This window comes from Achroia grisella, unplaced genomic scaffold (genome assembly GCF_030625045.1).
Source record: "Achroia grisella isolate CSIRO2021 unplaced genomic scaffold, CSIRO_AGI_Agris_v1 utg841, whole genome shotgun sequence".
Lineage (NCBI taxonomy): Eukaryota > Metazoa > Arthropoda > Insecta > Lepidoptera > Pyralidae > Achroia > Achroia grisella.
In genome coordinates, this window is record NW_026713039.1 from 2,156,907 (window position 1) to 2,181,576 (window position 24,670).

At 35.9% G+C, this 24,670-nt stretch overlaps 1 protein-coding gene across 1 annotated transcript in view; it reads right to left on the minus strand.

The window, feature by feature from the left end:
• Window positions 1–963: 963 nt before the first annotated feature.
• The window catches only part of LOC131852249 (zinc finger protein 721-like), a 41,227-nt gene continuing 17,520 nt past the window's right edge, over window positions 964–24,670 (minus strand). Inside the window, 27 exon segments of the mRNA XM_059202902.1 lie at window positions 964–1,116; window positions 1,769–1,896; window positions 2,616–2,715; window positions 4,015–4,072; window positions 4,074–4,108; window positions 4,928–5,072; window positions 5,801–5,927; window positions 6,854–6,860; window positions 7,089–7,114; window positions 8,307–8,410; window positions 9,162–9,242; window positions 9,783–9,898; window positions 11,717–11,870; window positions 12,534–12,641; window positions 13,818–13,962; window positions 14,870–14,987; window positions 15,674–15,829; window positions 17,127–17,247; window positions 17,733–17,906; window positions 18,308–18,414; window positions 18,772–18,828; window positions 19,558–19,678; window positions 20,583–20,638; window positions 21,257–21,391; window positions 21,951–22,000; window positions 23,678–23,767; window positions 24,402–24,506. Coding sequence (XP_059058885.1) covers window positions 1,012–1,116; window positions 1,769–1,896; window positions 2,616–2,715; window positions 4,015–4,072; window positions 4,074–4,108; window positions 4,928–5,072; window positions 5,801–5,927; window positions 6,854–6,860; window positions 7,089–7,114; window positions 8,307–8,410; window positions 9,162–9,242; window positions 9,783–9,898; window positions 11,717–11,870; window positions 12,534–12,641; window positions 13,818–13,962; window positions 14,870–14,987; window positions 15,674–15,829; window positions 17,127–17,247; window positions 17,733–17,906; window positions 18,308–18,414; window positions 18,772–18,828; window positions 19,558–19,678; window positions 20,583–20,638; window positions 21,257–21,391; window positions 21,951–22,000; window positions 23,678–23,767; window positions 24,402–24,506 — 2,729 coding nt within the window. The 3' untranslated portion in view covers window positions 964–1,011.

The window sequence follows — 24,670 nt, forward strand, 5'->3', positions numbered from 1 at the left end:
TCATATATTATTATTTTTACAACTGAATGATTTTATTTAATGCACTTAAAATATAAAAGATACGGGAAATCACTGTCATAAAAATTATGATACGATGACCATTTATCAAACATTTATCTGATAATATTAATGACTGCTGATTAATTGATAATGTATGTATGTGCGCGGTCAAATTAAAGTGTAAATTTTAATAGATAGAGGGAAACGTCAATAAAATTATTTGAATAATGATTGTATTGGCGAACTATAAATAGTCTTACTAACATTATAAATAAGCTGTGCCTGCAGTTACGCGTGAAATTTACAGCCTGTGTAATTCTGATGTAACCTATATTAACGTAAAGTTCCATCATAATCAGTTCAGTTTTTGCATGAAAGAGTAACAAACCTACATCCATCTATAATCACAAAATTTCGCGTTTACAATCTTAGTAAAATATTATGGGTACAATTATTTATGTATCTGATTCTATTTGATTTTTTTTTACAATGTGGCATTAAAAAATAGATACAACTTTATATTTTCACCGTTCTACCAATAACCCCTATTTTTTTAATAGCGATACATGGCAAAACATCTTTTCGGGACAGCTAGTATTTATATATAAATAAAATTAGTCTGTTTGTAATATTGAAATAACCGTTTTTTATTACATGCATATTAATATAAATACGGTATATATACCAAAATAACATTTATTACAATTTTTGTCTGTCTGTCTGTTTGTTCCGGCTAATCTCAGAAATGGCTTGACTGATTTTGACGAGACTTTTTTTGGCAAGTAGCTGATGTAATAACTTAGGCTATTTTATTTTAGAAAAGCAAAATTAAATTCCATGCGGATGAAGTCTCATGTACATACTAGCTACATTATAATAATAATAAATAAAAAACAAACCACAGTTAACAAAATTTTTAATTGTTGTAGAGTATCAAATACTACTCATACGAGTATATGATAATGTGCTGCCCTCTTTATATTCTTAATTCCCATATATTATGTGTCATCTTCACTCTGTGAGCATGTTATCGTCAAGACCGAGCTGCACCATCTGATTACCATTCACCAGCATACCGTCGCGCAACAGCAGTTGGACATCTGCTTCTGTTAAATCCTGGAATGAACAATCAAATCAAATCATATCTTTATTCATGTAGGTCTATTACAGACTTTTATAATATGTAGCAATGTACCATATCAGGTTGACCTCCATGCGGTTGCCCCCTGGAACCCATTGTGATAAATTCCTGGTGAATTTGTCACTATGGGCTAATTGACCTGACCTCATGCTCATCTTATCATCCTTCACTCCCCGCCAGCATAAATCATTAGTACAGGCGGGTGCACCATTCCATTACCATCAATAAAAAAAATCTACCAGAGTGCTTTCGAGCTGAGAAGAAATGACAAGAAACTTAGCTCTTATTATTTTCAAATGTGTTTGTTTCAAAATTAAAAAATAATTTTTAAATTCAAATAAGGGAGAATAAAGTGACCACAACATATGCTATTGCAATTTTGTCAAATGGAAATAGGCTACAGACCAGTCTCTACAAGCAGCATCCGTTCACGAGTATGACGGATGAGCCCACCATATTACAGACATTGGTCCTTCCTAACACGCTGCCACCAGATTGAACTTATATCTATAGATTGAGAATCTAGTGACCACCAACAGTAGAGTGAGCACCAGTAAGCTATTGAGTTTTTTTTATGGATAATAATGGAGTGGTAATCCGAAAAAAAAACTAAAGGTGTAAAGATACCTCGCCGGTGACTGCCAACGTCATGGGGTACTTGCAGGGCTCCGATGGGGGTGTACCACCGCGCTGCAGGATCTTGGGTCTTCTCGGGTTCTTAGCTATACCCCTTCCACGGCGAGCCGGCTGACTTTCTACAAATGTTAACCATACCTTTATACATTATAAATTTGAACGTTCAGAAATTGAAAATCCTTACTTCCTTACTAATATCATAAAAGCGAAAGTAACTCTGTCTGTCTGTCTGTCGCGCTTTCACGTCAAAACTACTGGAGCGATTTAAATAAAATTTGGTAGACAGATAGTTTAGACCCTGAGAAATTACATAGTTTTTAATGCGAAAGAGGGTTGTAACGGGCTGAAAGGGATATATGAAAGGGTGTATGGAAGTATCGTCATTTTTAACATAGGCTACTTTTTAATACGAAAAAGGGTTGTAACGGGCTGAAAGGGATGAAAAGTTGTATGAAAGTATCGTCATGTTTAAAGCAAGTAGCTTGAGGTCAACCTGACATTGCTAGCAATTTATTAACAAATTATTTTATTATATTTAAGTCACAGATTAGTGTGACTTAAATATAATAAAATAAACTAAACTAGCAGTAATTTATTAAAATATGTGCTAGTTGGGGTTTGTATTAGCACGTTTCGAATTGGAAATGTAATGTTATAACGATTATTCAAAAGAGGACACAAGGTTCTAGCTCATTCTTCTTGTGATGAGACAGCTTTCCGAATGAGCGGTAGACTAAATTTTACTAAATTATAACTATGACTATTCAAAAGTGCTTAAGTTAATTTTATTTGAATAAATTATTTTCTATTTTATTCTATTCTACTATCGAAAACTAACCAGAGTACGGTAGTAGCGGCCGGCTGCAGGTCACCGTTCGAGGAACACCACCCAGCAGAGAGAGCGCGCGCGCACTGCTCGGCACCAGGCTTCGTGTACCCTGGGGACATACCACCATACACATTACATATGCCACAAATAAGATGCAGATATAGGGGATAGCAGCAACGATACACGAAGACTTTGAACTTTTGCTTTTACTTGTATGTAGGTACAAGTTTTTGCTATACGTATTAATATATAGATTATCTTTTATTTGAACGAGTATTATAATTGCTGGCTCGTCCGTCATACTCGTAAACGGCTGCTGACTTGGTTATTACTTTTGAGGAAAATACAATAACATTGCTGGTGGTCATTGCATTCTCCGTAAGTGAATTTAGAAATAAATCTATATTTTTGAATGGTATTTCAAATAATAATATAATAATCTCATTTGAAATTCAACAAATCTAGACCTGAGTTAAGCTAGCTAGATTTGATTTATCAGATAACTGATACATAGATATTTTTCGTTTTTGTAAATACATACATATTATACATTTCATAGTTTAGACCGATGACAAATGATCATTAGCTTTTTAATGTATAAAATGTTTGTGCCGTGCGAAAGAACCCGCGATATATGAAAGGGTGTGCTTGACCGCTAGTCCACCGAGGTCGTCATTGTTTATAACACCGAGGTTGAGATTGTAATGCGAAAATATTGTAACAATCTCATTTGATGAAAAAAAGACCTGAGTTTCTTGTCGGTAGATTTGATTTAAAGCAAACTTAGGTCAACCGCGACATTCGTCTAGCGTAAATTTATTTCCAAATAAACTTTCATCTCCCCTTTGCAACACTTTTTTCGGATTAAAAAGTAGCCTATGTCCATATGTTCAGGTTCTAGACTATCTGTGTACTAAATTTCATTTAAATCGATTCTATAGTTTTGGCATGAAAGCGAGACAGACAGAGTTACTTCCGCATTTATAATATTAGTAAGGAAGTAAGGATGATGTAATTCTAGATTTCAATATTATTTATAGACACATTTATATGCTGACCAACGTTTAGCAACGTATTGAATGAAAGTTTCATTCAAATGACTGCAGCCATTGTTTAGTGTATTTGTTTCCTATAGTACAGTGATCATTCTAAAGTGCGATTATTAATTCCAGTCAGTAAAATGACAAATGCAACTGTCACTGATACTATATTCGAAGACATTTTTAATATTTAAACAAACGATACAACATATAAAACATACAACATTATTTATTAAAAAGAGATTCAGAGAAATTAAACGAACATTATATAAAGGCAAATTGATATTGATTATTTCTAATTGTAAAAACTCTACCACATCACTCTTGTGGAAATGTCATATTGAATTAATAATCTCACTTTATATTACAATTTAAAATACAACATATTTTTGACATTTTAACACTTTCTCTTGTGGGATATTGTTCCATCACCTCTTCCGGCGACGGATTCAAACCCACAACCTGCAATATTAATTTATATATATAAATAAAATTGTAGTGTCTGGTTGTAATATTGAAATAACAGTTTTTTACTACATGAATATAAATACGGTACATATACCAAAATAACATTTTTTACAATTTTTTTGTCTGTCTGTTTGTTCCGGCTAATCTCTGAAATGGCATGACCGATTTTGATGGGACTTTTTTTGGCAGTTTCTCCTTATTACTTCAGCTGAAGTAATAAGGAGAAACTTAGGTTACTTTTATTTTAGAAAAATCTTTTGTTTTAGAAAATTAAAGTTAAATTCCACGCGGACGAAGTCGCGGGTACAGCTAGTTATTAATAAATCAGGCCAATTCATTGAGGGTCATCTAGTCCCAAACTAAGCAGAGTTTTAACTATACAGTTTATAGACACTTAAGTACATTTTTTTGTAAATACATACAGACATAATATACGAAACGAATTGTCAGTAATGAGAACTAATCACTCCATTGTTAGCAATGTACTAAATGACCAGGACAGGACAATGAGCAGGAGGTCAACCTGCCTCCACGCGGTTCCCCCTGCAAACCATCGCGGTATATTTATGGTGAATTTACCACAATGTGCTAACTGACCTAAATTCATGTTCATCTTATCATCCTCCACTGGCGCCCACGCAGCGTAAACCTTAAACGCAAGATAGCATTCCCGTGTCATTAATTAAAAAAATCATATTATAATGTGATGTCTGTGGTGCTTTTGTCCTGGCGTGAAGTAGCGTAACATGTAAAGACAGATAATAGGTGAGCCGCAAGGTCGTTTGTCTCCTATACTATAAAAAAATTACTAACCTCTATAACAGCCAAGTAAGCCGGATGCTTGAGTCTGACGTGCGTGCGTAGATCGGAACGTATTCGGAACCTCTTCGGGCACCGTCCGCAAGCCCAAGCACGCACTCCCGTATGTATTAGTCTATGGTTGCGCATTGCTGTCGACCTGCTTGGTATAATTGTTTTTGATGATTAGGAAATGTATCTTAATAATATTATAAACAGGAAAGTTTGTAAGTATGGATGTTTATTACTCTTTCACGCTAAAACTACTAAAGGATTTTAATGAAACTTTACTAGAGTACCTGACTTACGGAAGACGACTCTTTCTAGTCCTAGAATCACCTGCGGACTTTTCTGTCCAAGAGAAGGCGGAAGGCCCTTTTGGTCTTAGAGTATCTAACTTGCGGAAGGCGACCTTTTCTGGTCCAAGAGTACCTCACCTGCTGACCCTCTCTGGTACTAGGAAGGCGGAAGGCCCTTTCTGGTCCAAGAGTACCTGACTTCGGAAAGGCGACCCTTTCTGGTCTTAAAGTACCTCACCTGCGGAAGACGACCCTTTCTAGTCCTAGAGTACCTCACCTGCGGATGGTGCCCTTTTCTGGTCCAAGAGTACCTCACCTGCGGAAGGCGACCTTTTCTGGTCCTAGAGTATCTCACCTGCGGAAGGCGACCTTTTCTGGTCCTAGAGTATCTCACCTGCGGAAGGCGACCCTTTCTGGTACTAGAGTACCTAACTTGCGGAAGGCGACCTTTTCTGGTCCTAGAGTATCTCACCTGCGGAAGGCGACCCTTTCTGGTACTAGAGTACCTAACTTGCGGAAGGCGACCCTTTCTGGTCCTAGAGTACATCACATACGGAAGACGACCCTTTCTGGTCCTAGAGTACCTCACCTGCGGAATGCGACTCCGCAAAGGTCGCAAGGGTAAGGTCTCTCTCCAGTGTGTATCCGGAAGTGCTCGTTCCTCATCGACGCTGTCCGGAAGTTCCGCCCACACTCACGACACCCGTACCCCCTGGCTGCAGCCGCGCCTGAATTCGAACCTGCTACCTCCCTGTCGCGTTACAACACTTATATTATTTACAAGCAGGCCCGCGCAACTTCGTCTGCGTTTAATTTCCCCATCTTTTGCAATTGCAGCTCCGCTCTTATTGGTCGTAGCATAATGTTATATAGCTTAAAGCCTTCCTCGACAAATGGACAATCTAACATAAAAACATTTTTTTAATTCGAACCAGTAGTACCTGAGATTAGCGCGTTCAAACAAACAAACCCTTCAGCTTTATAATATTAGTATAGCTTTATACGCTTCATTGCACCAAATATATATATATATATATAGAAAATAATTATAATACATAAATTTATAAGTGAGGTCTTATCGCTAAGCAATCTCTCCCAAACTACCTTTGGGTAAAGAAAGTAATATAATAATAAGAAAAAGGGTAAGTGACGCACATAATGAACTTAAATTTATATATATAACTAGCTGTTCCCGCGACTTCATCCGCGTGGAATATAACTTTATTTTTCTAAAATAAAAGTAGTCAAGTTACTCCTTATTACATCAGCTACATGCCAAAAAAAGTCCGTTCAGAGATTAGCCGGAACAAACAGACAGACAGACAAAAACTGTAAAAATATATTTTTTATCTGTACCGTATTTATATTCATATGCATGTAGCAAAAAACGGTTATTTCAATATTACAAACAGACACTACAATTTTATTTATATGTATAGATATAATATAATGTAATCGAGAAGTGAAACTGCAGGCACAGGGTAAAATTTTACTTTATTAATAAATAATATTTATTCATATTTCATCAACAGCCTAAAAAATAAGTTTCAAGATTCTACCTTTAAAAATGACGATTCTTCCATACAACCCTGCATCTTTCCTTTCAACCCCTTACAACCCTTTTTTCGCATTAAAAAGTAGCCCATATCCTTTCTCAGGGTTTAGACTATCTTTTACCAAATTTCATTTATTTAAACATTCAGTTCAGTAGTTTTCTCGTGAAATCGAAACAGACAGAGTTACTTTCGCGTTTATAATATTAAAGTAAGGATTAGTCATTACTTTTAATTAAACAATTAGTTAATCTATAACAGAAATATCTCAAATTATTACTTCTTGAAAGTGAACACGTACCTATAATATTCAGGATCCTCCACAGACTGCTGGGAACACCAGAATGTATCTATAGAGTTACAAATCTCTTACTAAACTTGTTTATTACGGAACACAGTTCCTAACAATTGCTTGTCGTAACAGATTAAAGTAGATTACAATAATAATATCTCAGGACAATTAACACAGCGCCATCTAGTACCAAGCTAAGCAGAGCTTGTGTTATGGGTACTTAGACAACTGATATAAATCATGATTTACTTTAATAAATAGTCATTCTCAAAGACACGTAAAACGTCGCCGCCTACTGGGTCTCATTTCATCCAAATCAGTCCAGCCATTATGAGTTAGGTGACAAACACACATACATTATAATATACATTAATATATGATACAGATCATAGATTAATAACTCACGGCCCACCCGGATGGTAAGTGATAACCGTTACCTATATACATAAACAGTACAACCGTCAATTTGATATTGATTTACTATATTTAAACATCAAAAACACACATATTTCTTTAGATTTAAATATGAAGGGGATTGTTAGTAACGTGGACTTACGACATCATTACTAGCAATGTACCATGTCGGATTGACCTCCACGCGGTTCCCCCTGGAAAGCATCATGATAAATTCCTAGTGAATTTGTCACGATGTGCTAACTGACCTGACCTCATGTTCATGTTATCAACCTCCACTGGCCCGGCAGTGTTTACCGTTAGAGCAGGCGGGTGCACTATTCCATTCTCAAAAAATACAAATATAAAGAAAGAAAGAATGAAAGAAAGAAAGAAAGAAAGAAAGAAAAAAAGAAAGAAATAAAATTGTTTATTTGGTACACTGAAAATAATTTTAAAATTGTAATTTACATTTTATCGGTTTATATTAATTTTACAGTATCAAATAGGTCTCCACTCAGCATATGTCGTGACGGGGTGCCACGACGCTAGTTTTCTGTGGATACCTTCATATATAATAAATATAATAAAATAATAATAATAATACACATACATACATAGATATGGCAATTCTTTTGCCCGCGGCTTCGCTCGCGTTAATTTATTCCCTTAGAGGTGGAATGAATCAAAATCCTTTCTTAGCGGATGCCCACGTCTTAACATCTACCTGGATGCCAAATTTCAGCCCGATCCGTCCAGTGGTTTGGGCTGTGCGTTGATAGATCACTATGTCAAGCACCTTTGAGTTTTATATACATATATATATATACATATTAAAGTATTATGTATTGACGTACCGGATTTCCCGTTCCCAAGCGACATGTCACTGTGTTCCTTTTTCCTGTGTTTATAAAGTGCAGTTTTGTTTGGCAGCACCTCGTCGCAGTCTCGGCATGGAATTCTACGAAAAAAAAATCACACAATCGAAAATCTTATATATAAAATTCTATTGTCACAATGTTAGTTACCATACCTCCGATTTTTATAAAAATTTATATGCAAATTGTTTTAGTTTTGTTTAGTTAGTTTAGTTTCAGAATATATGTTCTAAAACTTTATACGAAGTTTCCACAACATATTTTCAACATTTACGTCCGTACACTATTGTCAAAAATACATTTTTTTTCTTTCAAACAGCTAAATATTTTAAATAGGTGTATGTTTTATGAAATATGACACCATACGAAGGTAATACAGGCGACCTCCACGCGGTTCTCACTTAAAACAATCATGATAAAATCCTAGTGAACTTGTCACGATGGGCTATAACAGTTCTGACCTCATCCTCTACTAGTGCTCTCCAGCGCATACTGTTAGCGCAGGCGAGTGCACCATCCTATATTAATATGTTTAACTAGTTGTTCCCGCGACTTCGTCCGCATAGAATTTAACTTTATTTTTCGAAAATAAAAGTACCCTAAGTTACTCCTTATTACATCAGCTACCTGCCAAAAGAAGTCCCATCAAAATCGGTACAGCCATTTCTGAGATTAGCCGGAACAAACAGACAGACAGACAAAAATTGTAAAAAATGTTGTTTTGGTACCGTATTTATATTCATATGCATGTAGTAAAAAACGGTTATATCAATATTACAAACAGACACACCAATTTTATTTATATGTATAAGTATAGATATTAAGGACACTTACCTATAATCTTCCTTTGTGATTTTCGTAATGTTGCCATCTTCTTTACCATGCATTTTCTTTCTGTGATAAGCCAAACTCCAACTGAAACAAGTTTTTAAAAATATTTTTGGTTATATTTAAATTTGACGTCCTTGTTGGTCTAGTGGTTCATCTCACCGCTTTACTGCCGATGATCGCCGGTTCGGATCCTCGCACGATGCAAACATTTGTATTCATGAGTATGATTGTTTGTATCGGTCTGGGCGTTTTCTATGTATAATATGTATGTATGTACAAAAAACTATATATTTATATCTAGTACTCATACCACAAGCTCTGCTTACCGTGGGACTAGATGGCACTGTGTTAATTGTCAAGACTTATTTATTTATTTATTTACTTATCATCAGGTGGGACGTGTGCTTGTTTACAATCCTATTAAAATAAATCTTATTCTTATTTATATTATAAACGCGAAAGTTTGTGAGTATGGATGGATGTTTGTTACTCTTTCACGCTAAAACTACTGAACGGATTTTGATAAAACTTTACAGTAATATAGCTTATACATCAGAACAACATATAGACTATAAATTTCACGCAGTTGAAACCGCGGGCACAGCTAGTAAGGGTAATTCTAACCTGTTAGGAAATGTGACTTCACACTGACTGCACTTGTACATAAAATTCTGGTTGGCGTGTTTCATACGTCGATGCACTTGTAAATACGTCCAGTGTAGATAAGACCGGCCGCAGTCCTGCAAAGACAACAGATTTTCTATATATAAGAATAATTTTGTATGCCAAACGAACTTATGGCTCGCCTGATGGTAAGCCATTACCGCCGGAGAATTGTAGGCGTGCTGTCTTGGACTGTTCGAATTACGGTTATTAAACTATTTCCTTCTGGCAAAATTGCAATAGTGGTCACTCTATTCTCATTAATTTGAGTTTCATAATGAATCTGTATTTTTGTAATCGTGTACAAGCTCATTTAAAAATAATACGAGCTGAGTTTCTTGTCAGTTCTCTTATGATATGTCAAATCTCCTGTCAGTAGATTTGAAAGAAAGAAAGAAAGAAAGAAAGAAAGAAAGAAAGAAAGAAAGAAAGAAAGAAAGAAAGAAAGAAAGAAAGAAAGAAAGAAAGAAAGAAAGAAAGAAAGAAAGAAAGAAAGAAAAATATTTTATTCAGTGCAATGTAAAAAATAATATGACATATCATAAGAGTGTGTGACCTACATGAATAAATATATTTTGATTTTGGATTCCATTTAGAAATTAATGTGTGGTTTTTGTAATCGTGTACAAGCTCATTTCAAAATAATAAGAGTTCTTCTTAGTTCGATAGCACTGATGGTAGATTTGACATATCATAAGTCTGTAATAGACCTACATGAATGAAGATATTTTGATTTGTCTCTTAGGAGGCTACATTACGCCAGGACAATATCATTAAAATGATAGAGAACAAATGGATAATAAAATGAAGACAGATCGATGGAGAAGTCTGGAGAAGAACTCCGCCCTCTTCTTTAAGTTCTTCTAGGCTCTTTCTTCTTCTTGCATACGATTAATTTGAACATTAAAATGGTAGGGAATAAATGGATAATAAAATGAAGACAGATCGATGGAGAAGTCTGGAGAAGAACTCTGCTCTCTTCTTTAAGTTCTTTTAGGCTCTTTCTTCTTCTTGCATACGATTAATTTGAACATTAAAATGGTAGGGAACAAATGGATAATAAAATGAAAACAGATCGATGGAGAAGTCTGGAGAAGAATTCCACTCTCTTCTTTAGGGTCTTTTAGGCTCTTTCTTCTTCTTGCATACGATTAATTTGAATAATGCAAGTTCTAACGTATATACATAGAAAATTACCAAAAGTAGACTGTAAAAATTGCGTGTGTACCTCAGTCCCACTTATTTCAGCCGCCAAGCAGCTTCCTTTGTAAAATGTGTTTCGGTTGTAGAGTGCAGATTAGGCAGTGTATCATACAAATAAACCTTCCTCCTGAATTAATCTATCTATTGCTAAAAACTGCATTAAAATCCGTTGCGTAGTTTAAAAGATCTAAACGAACAGACAGCGGAAGCGACTTCATTGTATACTATGTAAAGATGTACGATTAAACATTCTTATCTCACCTTAGATTTTATCTATCTATTATCTATCTTCAGGCCTTTTCACCACTATGTACGCTGGGCACGTACCCAGGGCCCCGCGATGGATTGGGGCCCCCTAGTCTAGTCCTGTCCCTACTCGATTACCAAACGATAACCGATAGCTACTCTACTCTCGCCTGAAAATCAGTCTTAACAAATGCTTACAGACCATTGGTCAATTTGTTCGTTTTTGTTATTAAACATAAACGCCTCATCAGATAACGACTTTTTGAAATTATTTTTGCCTGGTTTGTTTTGAAGGTAGGGCTTCCCCATATACGTCTAAAGAGTCATGTTCAAAAATGACTATCTATTCTAACAAAATAGTGCTTTATTACTATGGTCACAAGGGCCTCAATATCCTAATGTGCCCAGGGCCTCTAATAAGTGAAAGACGGCCCTGTCTATCTTACCTCACAGAGAAAGTGCTTGACTACCGGAAATCCTCCGTAACCGAGAATACCGGTAGCCGAAGGTCCAGCTTCCAGGGCTTCAGACTTGGCCTGCTTCTTGGCGTCAGCTAGAGGTCGCTTGTAGAACCCATGGGTTGTTTTATGGGTTGTACACCTGTTGTATACCATTACTATAATAAATACTGGACTAAAGTTTGAACGAAGTCGTTTCCGTGTCTACCTCAGTATCACCTATTTCAGCCACCAAGAAGCTTGCTTTGTAAGCTGTTTCGGTTGTAGGGTGCAGATTAGGCAGTGAAATTACAGGATAAGAGGCGTGACATCTTACTACTCTGGAATGGTAACTCATTAGTTGTATCACGAGCGTGATATGATGTCCGTAGTACTGTTCATATATATGGACGACGGTTACCACTTACCATCAGATTACTTGTCATTCCAATTACATAAAAAATAATGACAGCTGGCAATTTTTTTTTACGGATTGTAATGGAATGGTTCACTCGCCTGAACTAATGGTTTACCTGGTGGAGCATCAGTGGAGGATGATAAGATGAGTATGAGGTCAGGTCAGTTAGCACATCGTGTTAAATTCACCTCGAATTTATCATGATGGATTCCAGGAGGAACCACGTGCAAGGTATATTCCTAGGAATGGGGTCACCAGTCGCAGTCTAAAATGTTCCCCCAGCTGGGGCAACATTTTAGACACTGTTTATATTATAAACTTTATTACCCAGTTATATGAAGAAGCTGTGAAAATGCATGACGGATACTACGATTAAAAATGCAGTTTATGCTAGTTCTGATATTACACCTGGAATAAGTGGCGAAGGTAACTTTGCAGATGTGACAGGTGAACGGGTTCTTCACGCCTTTATGTATCAAACGGTGCTTGTTGAGGGCATCTTCCAGATAAAATATGCTGAAACAGACAATAGAGATAAGTAAATATATTTATTTATTTATTTTATTTATTAAATCTTTTATGTGCAAATACACAAATATAGATGCATATGGCGGACTTAACACCATGAGGTATTTTCTCCCAGTCAACCATCGGGCAAACAGAGATCTGTGTGGGCAGTGCATTAAAAATAATAATAATAAAAAAAATGTAGGTATACCTTTTAAAATAACAATTAAAAAAAAAGATAATAATAATAACAAAGATTATAAACCAGTCCATAATTATATATAATACATAATATTAAATAAACAATTACACATATACTCAATATTTATAAATATGAAAAATATACACGTACATATACATATATACACATACAATTAAATATATACCTATAATTAAACATATAGTATTTTCAATAAATAAATAACCCTGGACAATTAACACAGCGCCATCTAGTCCCACGGTGAGCAGAGCTTGTGTTATAGGTACTAGACAACTGATATAAATACATAGAAAATACCTAAACCGATACTAATAATCATACTCATGAATACAAAAGTTTGCATCGTGCGAGGAATCTAGACCTAAAATAGAATAGAAAATCATTTATTCAAATAAACTTAATTTAAGCACTTTTGAATAGTCACAACAACTTGTTTTTTATCTGCCACTCGTTCGGAAAGCTGTCTCATCACAAGAAGAACCAAGACACTTGTGTGTTGCTCTTTTAAATAATCCTTATAAGTTTACATTTACAAGTCGAAACGTGTGAATACAAACTACCAACCAGCACTAATTTTTTGGGGCAAATATAAATATGCAATAAGATTAAATCAGTCGTAGTGATAAGAGCAGACCAGTCCCTACAAGCAGCACTCGTTCACGAGTATGACGGATGAGCCAGCCATCACTGCGCTCGACCATATTTTAGGGAGCCCTATGACTAGACTAGACCGGAGTGGAAAGGATTATTAGTAATTGGGTTAGGATTTGACCTTCACGCGGTTCCCCAATAAATTCTTGATGAATTTATACCAATGTGCTAACTGACCTAACCTCATGCTCACCTTATCATCCTCCACTGGTGCCCCGTCAGTGTAAACCGTTAGTGCAGGCGGGTGCACCATTCCATTATCATCCATGAAAAAAAAAAACATTAAACCACAGAGGTCATTGAATTCTACTTACTCTTCACAATACTCGCATCGGAAAGCCTTCTCAATCTCAACGACGCGTATAATGGAGCGTGCTTCATCTGCTAAACTGGCCAGCAGAGGTTCAGCCAGGGTGGCTTCCACTTGACGTTGCACTGGTTTCTTTAGTTTTGGAGAGTCTGCAATATATGTAAAATATAATATATATATTTTTTTATACTACGATGGTGACAAACTGGCATACGGCCCAACTGACAATAAACGGTTACCGTAGCGTTCATTCATTCATAATTTAAGAGCTACGCTCTTGTCGGTGGAGCTCTTGCCACTTTCCGCGATCTTCCATCATGCTCTTTAATTCTTGATACGACACGACTCCCATTTTGTCCTCAATTTGTTTGATGTAGCTATTCCTTGGTCTTCCCCTCCCCCTCTTTCCTTCTATTTTCCCCTCAATAATAATTTTCATGAAATCATCGTGCCGTATCAAGTGTCCTAACATTTTTCCTCGTCTATTTTCTATTGTGTTCAATATTTATCTTTTTTCTTTTACCCTGTGTAGTACTTCTTCGTTTCTTACTTTATCCTTCCAGCTAATTCTTTCCATCCTCCTCCAACACCACATTTCAAAAGCCTCCAGTTTGTCTCTTTCCTTTTGATTTAATGTCCACGTCTCACACGCATACAAGGCTATACTCCAGATATAGGTTTTACCGTAGCGTATGGACGCCAAAACACCAGCGGTGTCAGGTGCGCGTTGACGACCTAGAAACCTTAATATACCATTCTTGATCAACCCCATGATAATTAAAATCAGTCATGGAGATTTTATTCATCTTTATGAATAAACGAATGAAAGGGGGTTGTTAGTAATGTGGACTGATAATCTTATTGCCAGCAATGTACCATGTCAGGTTGACCTCCACGTGGTTCCCCTTGGAAACTGTGATAAATTGGTGAATTGTCACGATGGACTAACTGACCAGACCTCACCCTCATCTTATCATCACTGTTGCCTCGCCAGCGTAAATCGTTAACGCAGGCGGGTGCACCATTCCATTATCATCCATAAAAAAATACACATACCAGCAACATGTACAGCCTGCCGCACAAGTCCGCTGGTCGGTGACAACTGCACGTCCTCTTCTTCCTTCAGCTCGTTGGTAAACTCTTGTATGCATTCACTGGACCTTATTGCATGTTCCTATTAAATATATTACAATGAGTATCATAATATTAATAAATGAAAGCAAAAACCTTGTACTCCATTCTACGAAAAGTGCGCGAACGGTGGTATATTATAGTAGTAGATTAAAAGATATTAAAAATTGGATTAAACCATACAATAATGTAAGTTATTTTTTTTATCGGACTACTCTAATGCTGTCCGCAGCTGGCCTTTACAGCTTCACCGGACGATAGGGGGCGAGTGCAGATGACACTCCAAACTAAAGGAAGGACTTATGGAGCGGCTGAAGGACCACTCCCGCCTTACAGATACGACTTTAGTCTGAGGGCGTGGGGTCGGTAATAATTGTTTTGTAAATAAAATAGATTCTCAACAAATAATTGGTATATTAGAATATAAGATTTACAAGAAAATGTATATATGGAACAGAGCTGTATAAGGCGAGTGATGGATGACGTGAGAATATTTTATAGGTGACCTATGGAACGTGTCTGTGTTGTCTGTAAGCGGCCAGTTGTCATGAAAAGAGGTAATAATGTGAAATGATTATTATACAAATATATACAATACACCATAAGGACACTGCTAGGAGTCCGAACCTCGGCTCAGGACTTCGTAATTTGGATCGCCGTTTGAATTGGACGGGGGACTTTTAGAGATTTAAAAAATCTTGAAAAGATGTTTAGAACACCTCAAAATACCTGAGCATCCTGCTGGTCCCTGAAGGCCCGGCTGCACACCGCACACACCAGCACCAGCTTGGGAGTGAGCTCCTCCTCATGAGCTCGGAGGTGCATCCTCAGACGGGATCTTCGCGTCAGCTGCTTCAGGCATACGTGACATTGGAACGGTTTGATCTATTGGAGTTTTGTTGGGACATAAAATAATATTTGAAACTACCAATCCATACAAGTTATTTATTTATTTTATTTACAAACCAGCTGTTCCCGCGACTTCGTCCGCGTGGAATTTAACTTTATTTTTCTAAAATAAAATATTTTTTTCAAAATAAAAGTAGCTCAAGTTACTTCTTATTACATCGGCTACGTGCCAAAAAAAAGTCCCATCAAAATCGGTCCAACCATTTCAGAGATTAGCCGGAACAAACAGACAGACAAAAATTGTGAAAAATATTAATTTGGTATGTACCGTATTCTAATTCATATACATGTAGTAAAATACTGTTATTTCAATATTACAAACATACACTCCAATTTCTCATGTACAAATAGATCTAAATGTACGGACAATTCACTAAACCCTTTAGTTTAGTGAATTGAGTGAGTGGGATAGCATGTGTGTACACATGAGTTCCTCACGACGTCGACAATTACCAATGCCTTTGACTACCTTATCCGGGATAACAGTCGTTACAATATGATGTGTGAATTCTATTTATAACGAACTATACTTAATCTGTTTTTTATGTCAGAGACAAATTTTATAAGACGAAGTGGAGCGCACTATGCGTAACGCCGTGCTCGTCCAATGTCTGCTCGAACTTGTTTGCTATTCCGATTACGTAAAAAAACCTTTAATGCGTAACGCTATGCTCGTCCAATATCCGCTTGAGAAAGATACCTGTAAATGCGTGACGCCGTCCTCGTCCAACGTCTGTTTGAACTTGTCTGCTATTCCATTAAGTAAAAATAAAATGACTTGTATATGCCTAACGCTATGCTCGTCCAATATCCGCTTGAGAAAAATACCTGTCAATGCGTAACGTCGTGCTTAAGCTTGTTTGCTATTCCAATGATATAACAATAAAATAACCTGTATATGCCTAACGCCATGCTTGTCCAATATCCGCTTGAGAAAGATACCTGTAAATGCGTAACGCTATGCTCGTCCAATGTCTACTTGAGCCTGTTTGCTATTTCATATACATAAAGAAAATGACCTGTACATGCGTAACGCCATACAAATGTAACGCCGTAATACAAGCTGAAACAAGCATTGGACGAGCCAATTATGTAAAAAAATGATCTATAAATGCGAAACGCCGTGCTCATCTAATGTCTGCTTGAGTTTATTTGCTATTCCAATTATATAAAAAAAAAATACCTGTAAATGCGTAATGCCGTACAATGCATAACGCCATAGAAGCCCAAGCAGACATTGAACGAGCCAATTCCAATTACATTAAAAATTGACCTGTAAATGCGTAACGCCGTGCTCGTCCAACGTCTGCTTGTCCAAGAAACGCTTGCCGCAAGTTACGCACACATAACGCCGCGTGTCTGTATGTACGCGGCTGTGTTTTGTTAGTGTTGCTCTGTACATAAGAAAAACGTAGATGAGTGGTAAATGAGGGTTATATGATGAAGTGATGTGCGTGTTGCTATCCATGTATATAGGCAAAGGTTCACAAACTGTGACAAACGTTCATAGCAATTGTTAGAAGAGTTAGTATTCATATTCGGTTTGTTAGATAGATAATTTATTTGCTTGGACATTTGGATTATAAATCATACAAGTGTTTAGGTACAAATGTCCGCATCATATTCAGAAGGCATACAAATTACAATTCTTCTTAATGACTTACAAATTAACAAACAGAAGATTAAATGATTAAATTTTTTAGTTACTTTAAATTTTAAGTCAATTCTCGCAAAGAGTAACAACATCTTCTACGAGCCATTTGTGTAGTTCTATTTTAAACTAATTTAAGCGCATCTAAATACCTACAGTACTTTATTATATATTTGTATAGAGTTGATATTATAGTATATACGTAATTTCTTTCTAAGTCAGTGTTACCTGAGGTAGAAAGTCTTCCCACAACCAGCGACAGGACACTGCCAGCGCTTCTGCTTGTCATGTTGGAAGTGCACGTGATCGAACAGCTCCGACTCAGTGTTGAAGGTGGCGTTAGCGCACTCCAGGCATGAATACTTGCCGTTGGAAAGCATGCCTGTTGCCTCATGAAATTGCCTGTTAATTAAAAAAATAGGTTTTATTGCTTATATCATTTTGTTTAATTCCGCTACCACTAGTATGTGTGGGATCACTAATCACTGAAAGAAGTAAGAAAGTAAAGTATATTTATTTAGCCCATACAAAACAATCACACAACATATTACAAAAATTATAATTGCGGTTGCATTGCATTCAGTGCGGAAACCTGACCACTGCTACTGGTACTGCTGTAGAATCTTAAAGAAGAAAAGAGTTTTCCTTCTTAGAAGGCCGGCAACGCACTTACAATTCTCCTAGAGTTGCGGGTGCTCAAGGGTGGTGGTAATCTCACTTACCATCAGGTGAAACGTAAGCTCACGTAGGAAGGTTCAGACCTACGCCTTCAGAGGCATCAAGTACTTGTATAGTATACTTACATATGGAACTTAAGTCGTACTTTAGAGGTGAAAGACTCATTGCAATTGTGACACGTGACAATCTGTGGATCTGACGTTGGCTGCTTGCTCTTCCTTTTGCGAGGTCTCTGTAATACATACAATGTTATCTTATAGTCAGAGTAGACAAATATAGTAGCTAACCCCGCTAACTATTAAAAAATATGATGAAAATGTAGGTCGTATGTATTTTTAATCATGAAAATTTTAAAAATAAATTGTGTTTAATCTATTATTAGGGTTGGATCACCCTTATCTGAGATTCGGTCAATATATATATATATTGACCGATTCTCAGACCATCGGGTAGGTCAGAGAATCGGTGAACATCTGATTGTCAAGCACACATAATTTATTAATGGTAACAAACACCGTGACACGAAAATTCTCGTATCACGGTGTTTGTTATGTGTATATATATAATGAGTATTTTACTTGTAACATACCTCTACCAATAAATCATTGGACGGCCTCTCCACAGGGCGCAGTCTACCTTGTGCTCTCTGAAAAACAAAACATTTTTTACACTATCCATAAAATCAATTCTTTCTTTGGCGGCTCCTCCTGTATGTTAATCTTTATACTGTTCTCGGCTTCCTTTATTCTACAAGTTGACTTGAGCTTTTTTAATAACGCTTTTATTTTATATGGCAAAACAATGACTCTTTTACCTCTAAAGTACGACTTAAGTTCCATATGTAAGTGTATTATGAAAATTCAACACAATTCTTTTTTTCAAATCTTTTTACATGAAAGGTTAACATATAAACAGATATACAAATAGTTTTCGCCTCATCACGATTTTATTATACGTAGATACTAGTAATTTGCTCCGAATTCGCCCGGTTGCTTATAACTTTGTGAGGTTTGTATGGTACCTATATTGTAACCTGACAGGTAACCTTTTTCATATTTTGAATTTGTATAACATTCATTTATTTTATAAATAAAATAAATACATAATTTAACTATGTATTTTCACATTTAAAATACATTAAATCGATTAAAAAAATTATTACACACACTACATGTATTTGACACATGCATAGAAGTAGTCTTTGTCAATAGAACCTTAATAATGTTCAAACTTATAATTTAAATTAATTATGGTCGAAATTCGACCATCGAGAGACCACTATTTAGTATACATATTTAGACGACAGTTAACAATACCTCTATCACCGCCATCTTGGATTACTGTCTAAATCAAAACAATTCAACTTATGACTTACTTTAATAAAATCTTCCTTTGTAGGAACGCATAAGATATTGCCTTTGCTCTGTGCCTTCGGTTTCCTGCCTCGTCGACGGCATTTATGAGAGGAGAGGCCTTCGGCGGATGTGAACGTTTGGCTGCAAGAAGTAATTCAAAATCATCCTTTCTAGTCACTGTAAAGCCCGGCTGTTCAGAGTTTGCATTTAATATTTAAGTACAATACCTTTTAAAAGTCTAACTAAATCAAAGTACGCCGTTTCAAGATTATTTTAATCACTACAAAAAGAAACAGTTGACATAACCTTGAAACAGCGCAATTTGATGTGGTTTGACATTTAAAAACTATTGTTTTTATATTTGTTAATAAATCAAGCCAAAAGTAATACGTACATTGTAAGTTGGAATAATTATTAAACTTTTAATGTTATCACTCGTTAATAAGGTAAATAAAAGATATTTAAAATTTTGCCGCAAATTGTACGTCAGTTCAAAGTTACATCCCCCATTCGATCTCGACCTGTCAGAAACGCAAACTCTGACCGGCCGGACTGTAGATATTATTTAATAATTCATTTTTTTTCGAACTACAGCACCTCCACAGGTGCTGTAGTTCGTAAAAAAATGGACATCACTTGGTCATAACGCTAGAGGTATATGATGGAGATATAATACTTGTAAACTCACACTCAAAAGAACAACACACAAGTTTCTTGCTCATTCTTCTTGTCATGAATCTGCGTTCCTAATGGGTGGTAGAATCAACATATGACTATTCAAAAGTGCTTATAATAAGCTAATTTGAATAAAGATTATTTCTATTTCTATTTCTACTCATTTATAAAGAAAACTAGTACAGTTTCATAATTAATTATCACTTACGAATCTTTTTTCACTGCCTATTCTACTCTTCAAGCGAAGCTATTCTTACTCAAGATGCTTCGCAATAGAATTTGGTGATACTGAGGTAACCATGCCTTAGAGGTACGACAAAGTCCACTTCGAAACTAAACTAAACCTAGTAAAGTTAATTTGCATTCCTACCTGCAGTTAATACATTTGAAGGTTTTCTTCGAAGGTTTATTTTCTTTATTTTTGTCCTGTATACGAGAAAAATTACAGTTAAGTGTATATAAATATGTATTGTTTTTTTTTTAATCATATTATACATAATTGTATATGTAATTGTATTTTCTGTGAGAGGAACAATAAAGAGCTTCATTCATTCATTCATAATTTAAGAGCTACGCTCTTATCGGTGGAGCTCTTGCCACTTTCCGCGATCTTCCATCATGCTCTTTAATTCTTGATACGACACGACTCCCATTTTGTCCTCAATTCGTTTGATGTAGCTATTCCTTGGTCTTCCCCTCCCCCTCTTTCCTTCTATTTTCCCCTCAATAATAATTTTCATGAAATCATCGTGCCGTATCAAGTGCCCTAACATTTTTCCTCGTCTATTTTCTATGGTGTTCATTCATTCATAAATAAATAGTCAATTATTTTTTTAAACTATTAAAATACAAAAAGCAAGCTCTGCTTAACATGGGACTAGATGGCGCTGTGTAAATTGTCTTGAAATACCTTATATTAAATTACCTTAACATGTATATGAACTCTTGGGAATGGGTAAATTATCCCATTTACCCATTCCCAAGTGTTCATACCTCATAGTTGAAAAGTTCCCTCTTACAGAATACTTTTAAATAGTAAACTACCTCGGCAGTATGCAGAAGTTGGTCGAGCAGGCCGTCGTCAGTAGCCTGTACAATCCAGATCTCGTCGTCGCTGCTTTCCTGTCGCTCCTGCTTTACTTCCACCTTCACTGTGGTCGTCAGCTGGCCACAGTCGGGCTATTTGAAGAATTATGTCCATATTAATAAATTGCACTCCAGATTTGAGCTACTATTCTACAATTGCTATACTATGTTTTAAGTGAAAATACTTTCCTAAATGCCAATTATATCATGTACACTATAACATGGTGGGGGTGAGATTAAGGCTCCCATAAAAATTCCTCATATATCATCCAAGTACAGGCAGCAATCAGTTACACTATGTACGACCCTTTTAGATAAAAAATATGTTAATAATGCTTAACACTGTTATGAAAAAAGTTTAAAACAGTGATCTCATTACATAGTACAAAACAAAGTCGCTGTCGCTGTCTGTCCGTCCCTATATATGCTTAAATCTTTAAAACTACGCAAGGTATATAGAAGCAATTTTTTTTAATAGATAAAGTGATTCAACAGTAAGATATATATAATACATGTACACCCGTGCAAAGCCGGAGCAGGTAGCTAGTGTTAATAATAAATATACCAAACTCACAAATTTATGATCATCTGAGCAAAGCCGGGAGAATATACTTAGTATCATATATAACATCTAACATACAATAGAACTAACCGATGCGTGATTCAATTCTGTTTGCTTTATTTCTTCAATCTCGGAATTTTCTAGAAAATATAATTTGCTGTTATTATACCGACTGATACTAGTTTTTGCAAGAATAAAAAAACAATTAAAGAATGTATTACATATGAATGTGGATGGTTATGAGGGTAGAGGAAGGCCAAAAAATGAATGAACTGTCTGAAAAATGATATGGTAAAAAAGGGAGTGAATAACGTGATGACTGCGAACAGGGATGAATTAGAAATTAGAAATAATCTTTATTCAAATAAACTTAATATAAGCACTTTTGAATAGTCAAGTTTTTTTATTCTACCGCTTATTCGGAATGCAGATTCATCACAAGAAGAATAAGCAAGAAACTTGTGTGTTGCTCTTTTAAATAAATATTGATTTACTTATATTTAATTAACAACAAGGATTAGGCATGCGACAATTAACATAGAAACCGCTACGCACTTATCTCTGTTCAATTCAGATAACATTGTCAGCGCTATGAATTTTAAGTTACATATTTTCTACAAAAACATTATTATCATTTATAAATTCTTCAATTTTATATCAAATGTGTTATAAAATAGAAAATATTTTATAACACATTTGATTTTTTTTTCTGGCAAATTTACTAAATTGAATGTAAGAGAAAAACATATTCTGCCGACCGACAAATGGTACAAAGAAGAAGCAAATAAAGATGATAATCTACTACTATGCCTAGAAATGCTAAAATAAAATGAAGGCAAGAGAGTAACCGTCAGTTATGGGACCTGTAGGTCCCATTACTTTCTATAGTCCGGCGCCCCCGGGCGCCCCTCTGATCGATCCCCCGTCCAATTTAAACGGGGATCGAAATTACGACGGCCTGAGCCGAGGTTCGAACCCCTAGTGGTGCCCTCAGACTAATGTCGTATCCGTCAGGCAAGAGTTGGCCTTCAGCCGCTCTATAAGTCCTTCCGCGCGTTTGGAGTGCCATCTACACTTGCCCCCTAACGTCCGGTGAAGCTGTAAAGGCCAGCTGCGGCTAACAGCATTAGAGTAGTGCGAAAAAAAACTGTCTATAGCACTTTACAATGAACTCAGTGCCAGATTAAAGCAACACGAGGTCTGTCAAATTCTTTTAAGACACTCATGGTTTGGTTTGATACATAATCATCATCATCTGCTTCTTCCTTATCCCATTTATTTGTGGTCGTCGTATATGTTTTTCTCTTCCATTCATCCCTGTTCGCAGTCATATCGTTATTTACTTCCTTTCTTACCATATCATCTTTCACACAGTCCATCCATCTCTTTTTCGGCCTTCCTCTGCCGTTATAACCATCCACATTCATATGTAACACCTTTGTTAAAATATTATCTTCGTTCCTACGCATTCCATTGGTTTGATACATAATATTGATTTAAAAAACAACAAAAATAATAATCTTGGTTTTTGCACACCGCGCCATCTAGTTCCAAGCTAAGCAGAGCTTGTGTTATGAATACAAATAAATAACAGTGCAATTCCAAGATAAGCAGAGATTGTGTTATAAATATCATAACAAATATTCGATACACATTCTCAAAATAGTGAATTCCTGGTGAATTCACCACTCACTGACCTGATTTTATCATCCTATCATCCTCCACTGGTGCCTTTCCAGCGTATACCGTTAGCGCAGGCAGGTGCCATATTTATTCACACAAAAATATATTAACAAACTATGAATAAAATAACAGACCCGTCGGTTTTTCATCACCGTCACTCTTTTTAATAGCACTTCTAGTTCTCTTTGCAATTGGTGATGCTGATTTTGACTTAATGTCTTCTCCTAAAATAATTACAGGATAATTATAATAATTACTGCTGGCCCACTGGTCGAAATGCGACCATATATAAAAATACAAAAGTATCTTTTTTGAACGAGAAATAACAATAAATAATAGAGTATATATACATGTGTGTAATGTTTTTTTTATTGATTTAATCTAATTTTATGCATAATTTTGAGAAAATCATAGCTTTCTCCTTTATATAAACTACTAGCTGACCCGCAGAACTTAGTCTGCATTTTATTTCCCCACCTTTTGCAATATTTTTCAATTGTTCGTAGCGTAATGATATATAGCTTAAAGCCTTCCTCGACAAATGGACTATCCAACACAAAAAGAATTTTTCAATTCGAACCACTAATTCCTGAAATTACCAAATCAAATTGTGAGACCACAAATATTCGGTGTGGAAACTTTTTGATATCGCGATATGGGTGTAGACTCAATAATGGTTGGAATTTGATTGCTATTAGGGAAGGTCGTAACGGCAGTCAAGTTTCCACACCGAATATTTGTGGTCTCACACATGCTAATTGTAGCGGAATTAAACAAAATCATATTAATCCATCAAGTAGTGAAATGGACTTCCGGAAAATAACACCTAATTCGATTAAATATCTATACACTATAAACCTATTTACGTACCTTCATTTCCAGTGCTGTCTTTATTCACATCTTTCTCTCTCTTTTCATGGGCAGCTTTCAGATGACCTCTGAGCCATTTGACATTAGCATATCCTGAAATAAAATTATAATTTAGTACTTTAAGTCATTAAGTTTTAATTGGGAAAATTTTAGATTCCACACTTGATCTTGAGACTAGATGGCGCTGTGTTGTTCTCATATAAAACAAAGGTATCTACGTAGCAATAGAACATAAAACATGCGCAGTATTGAACTCA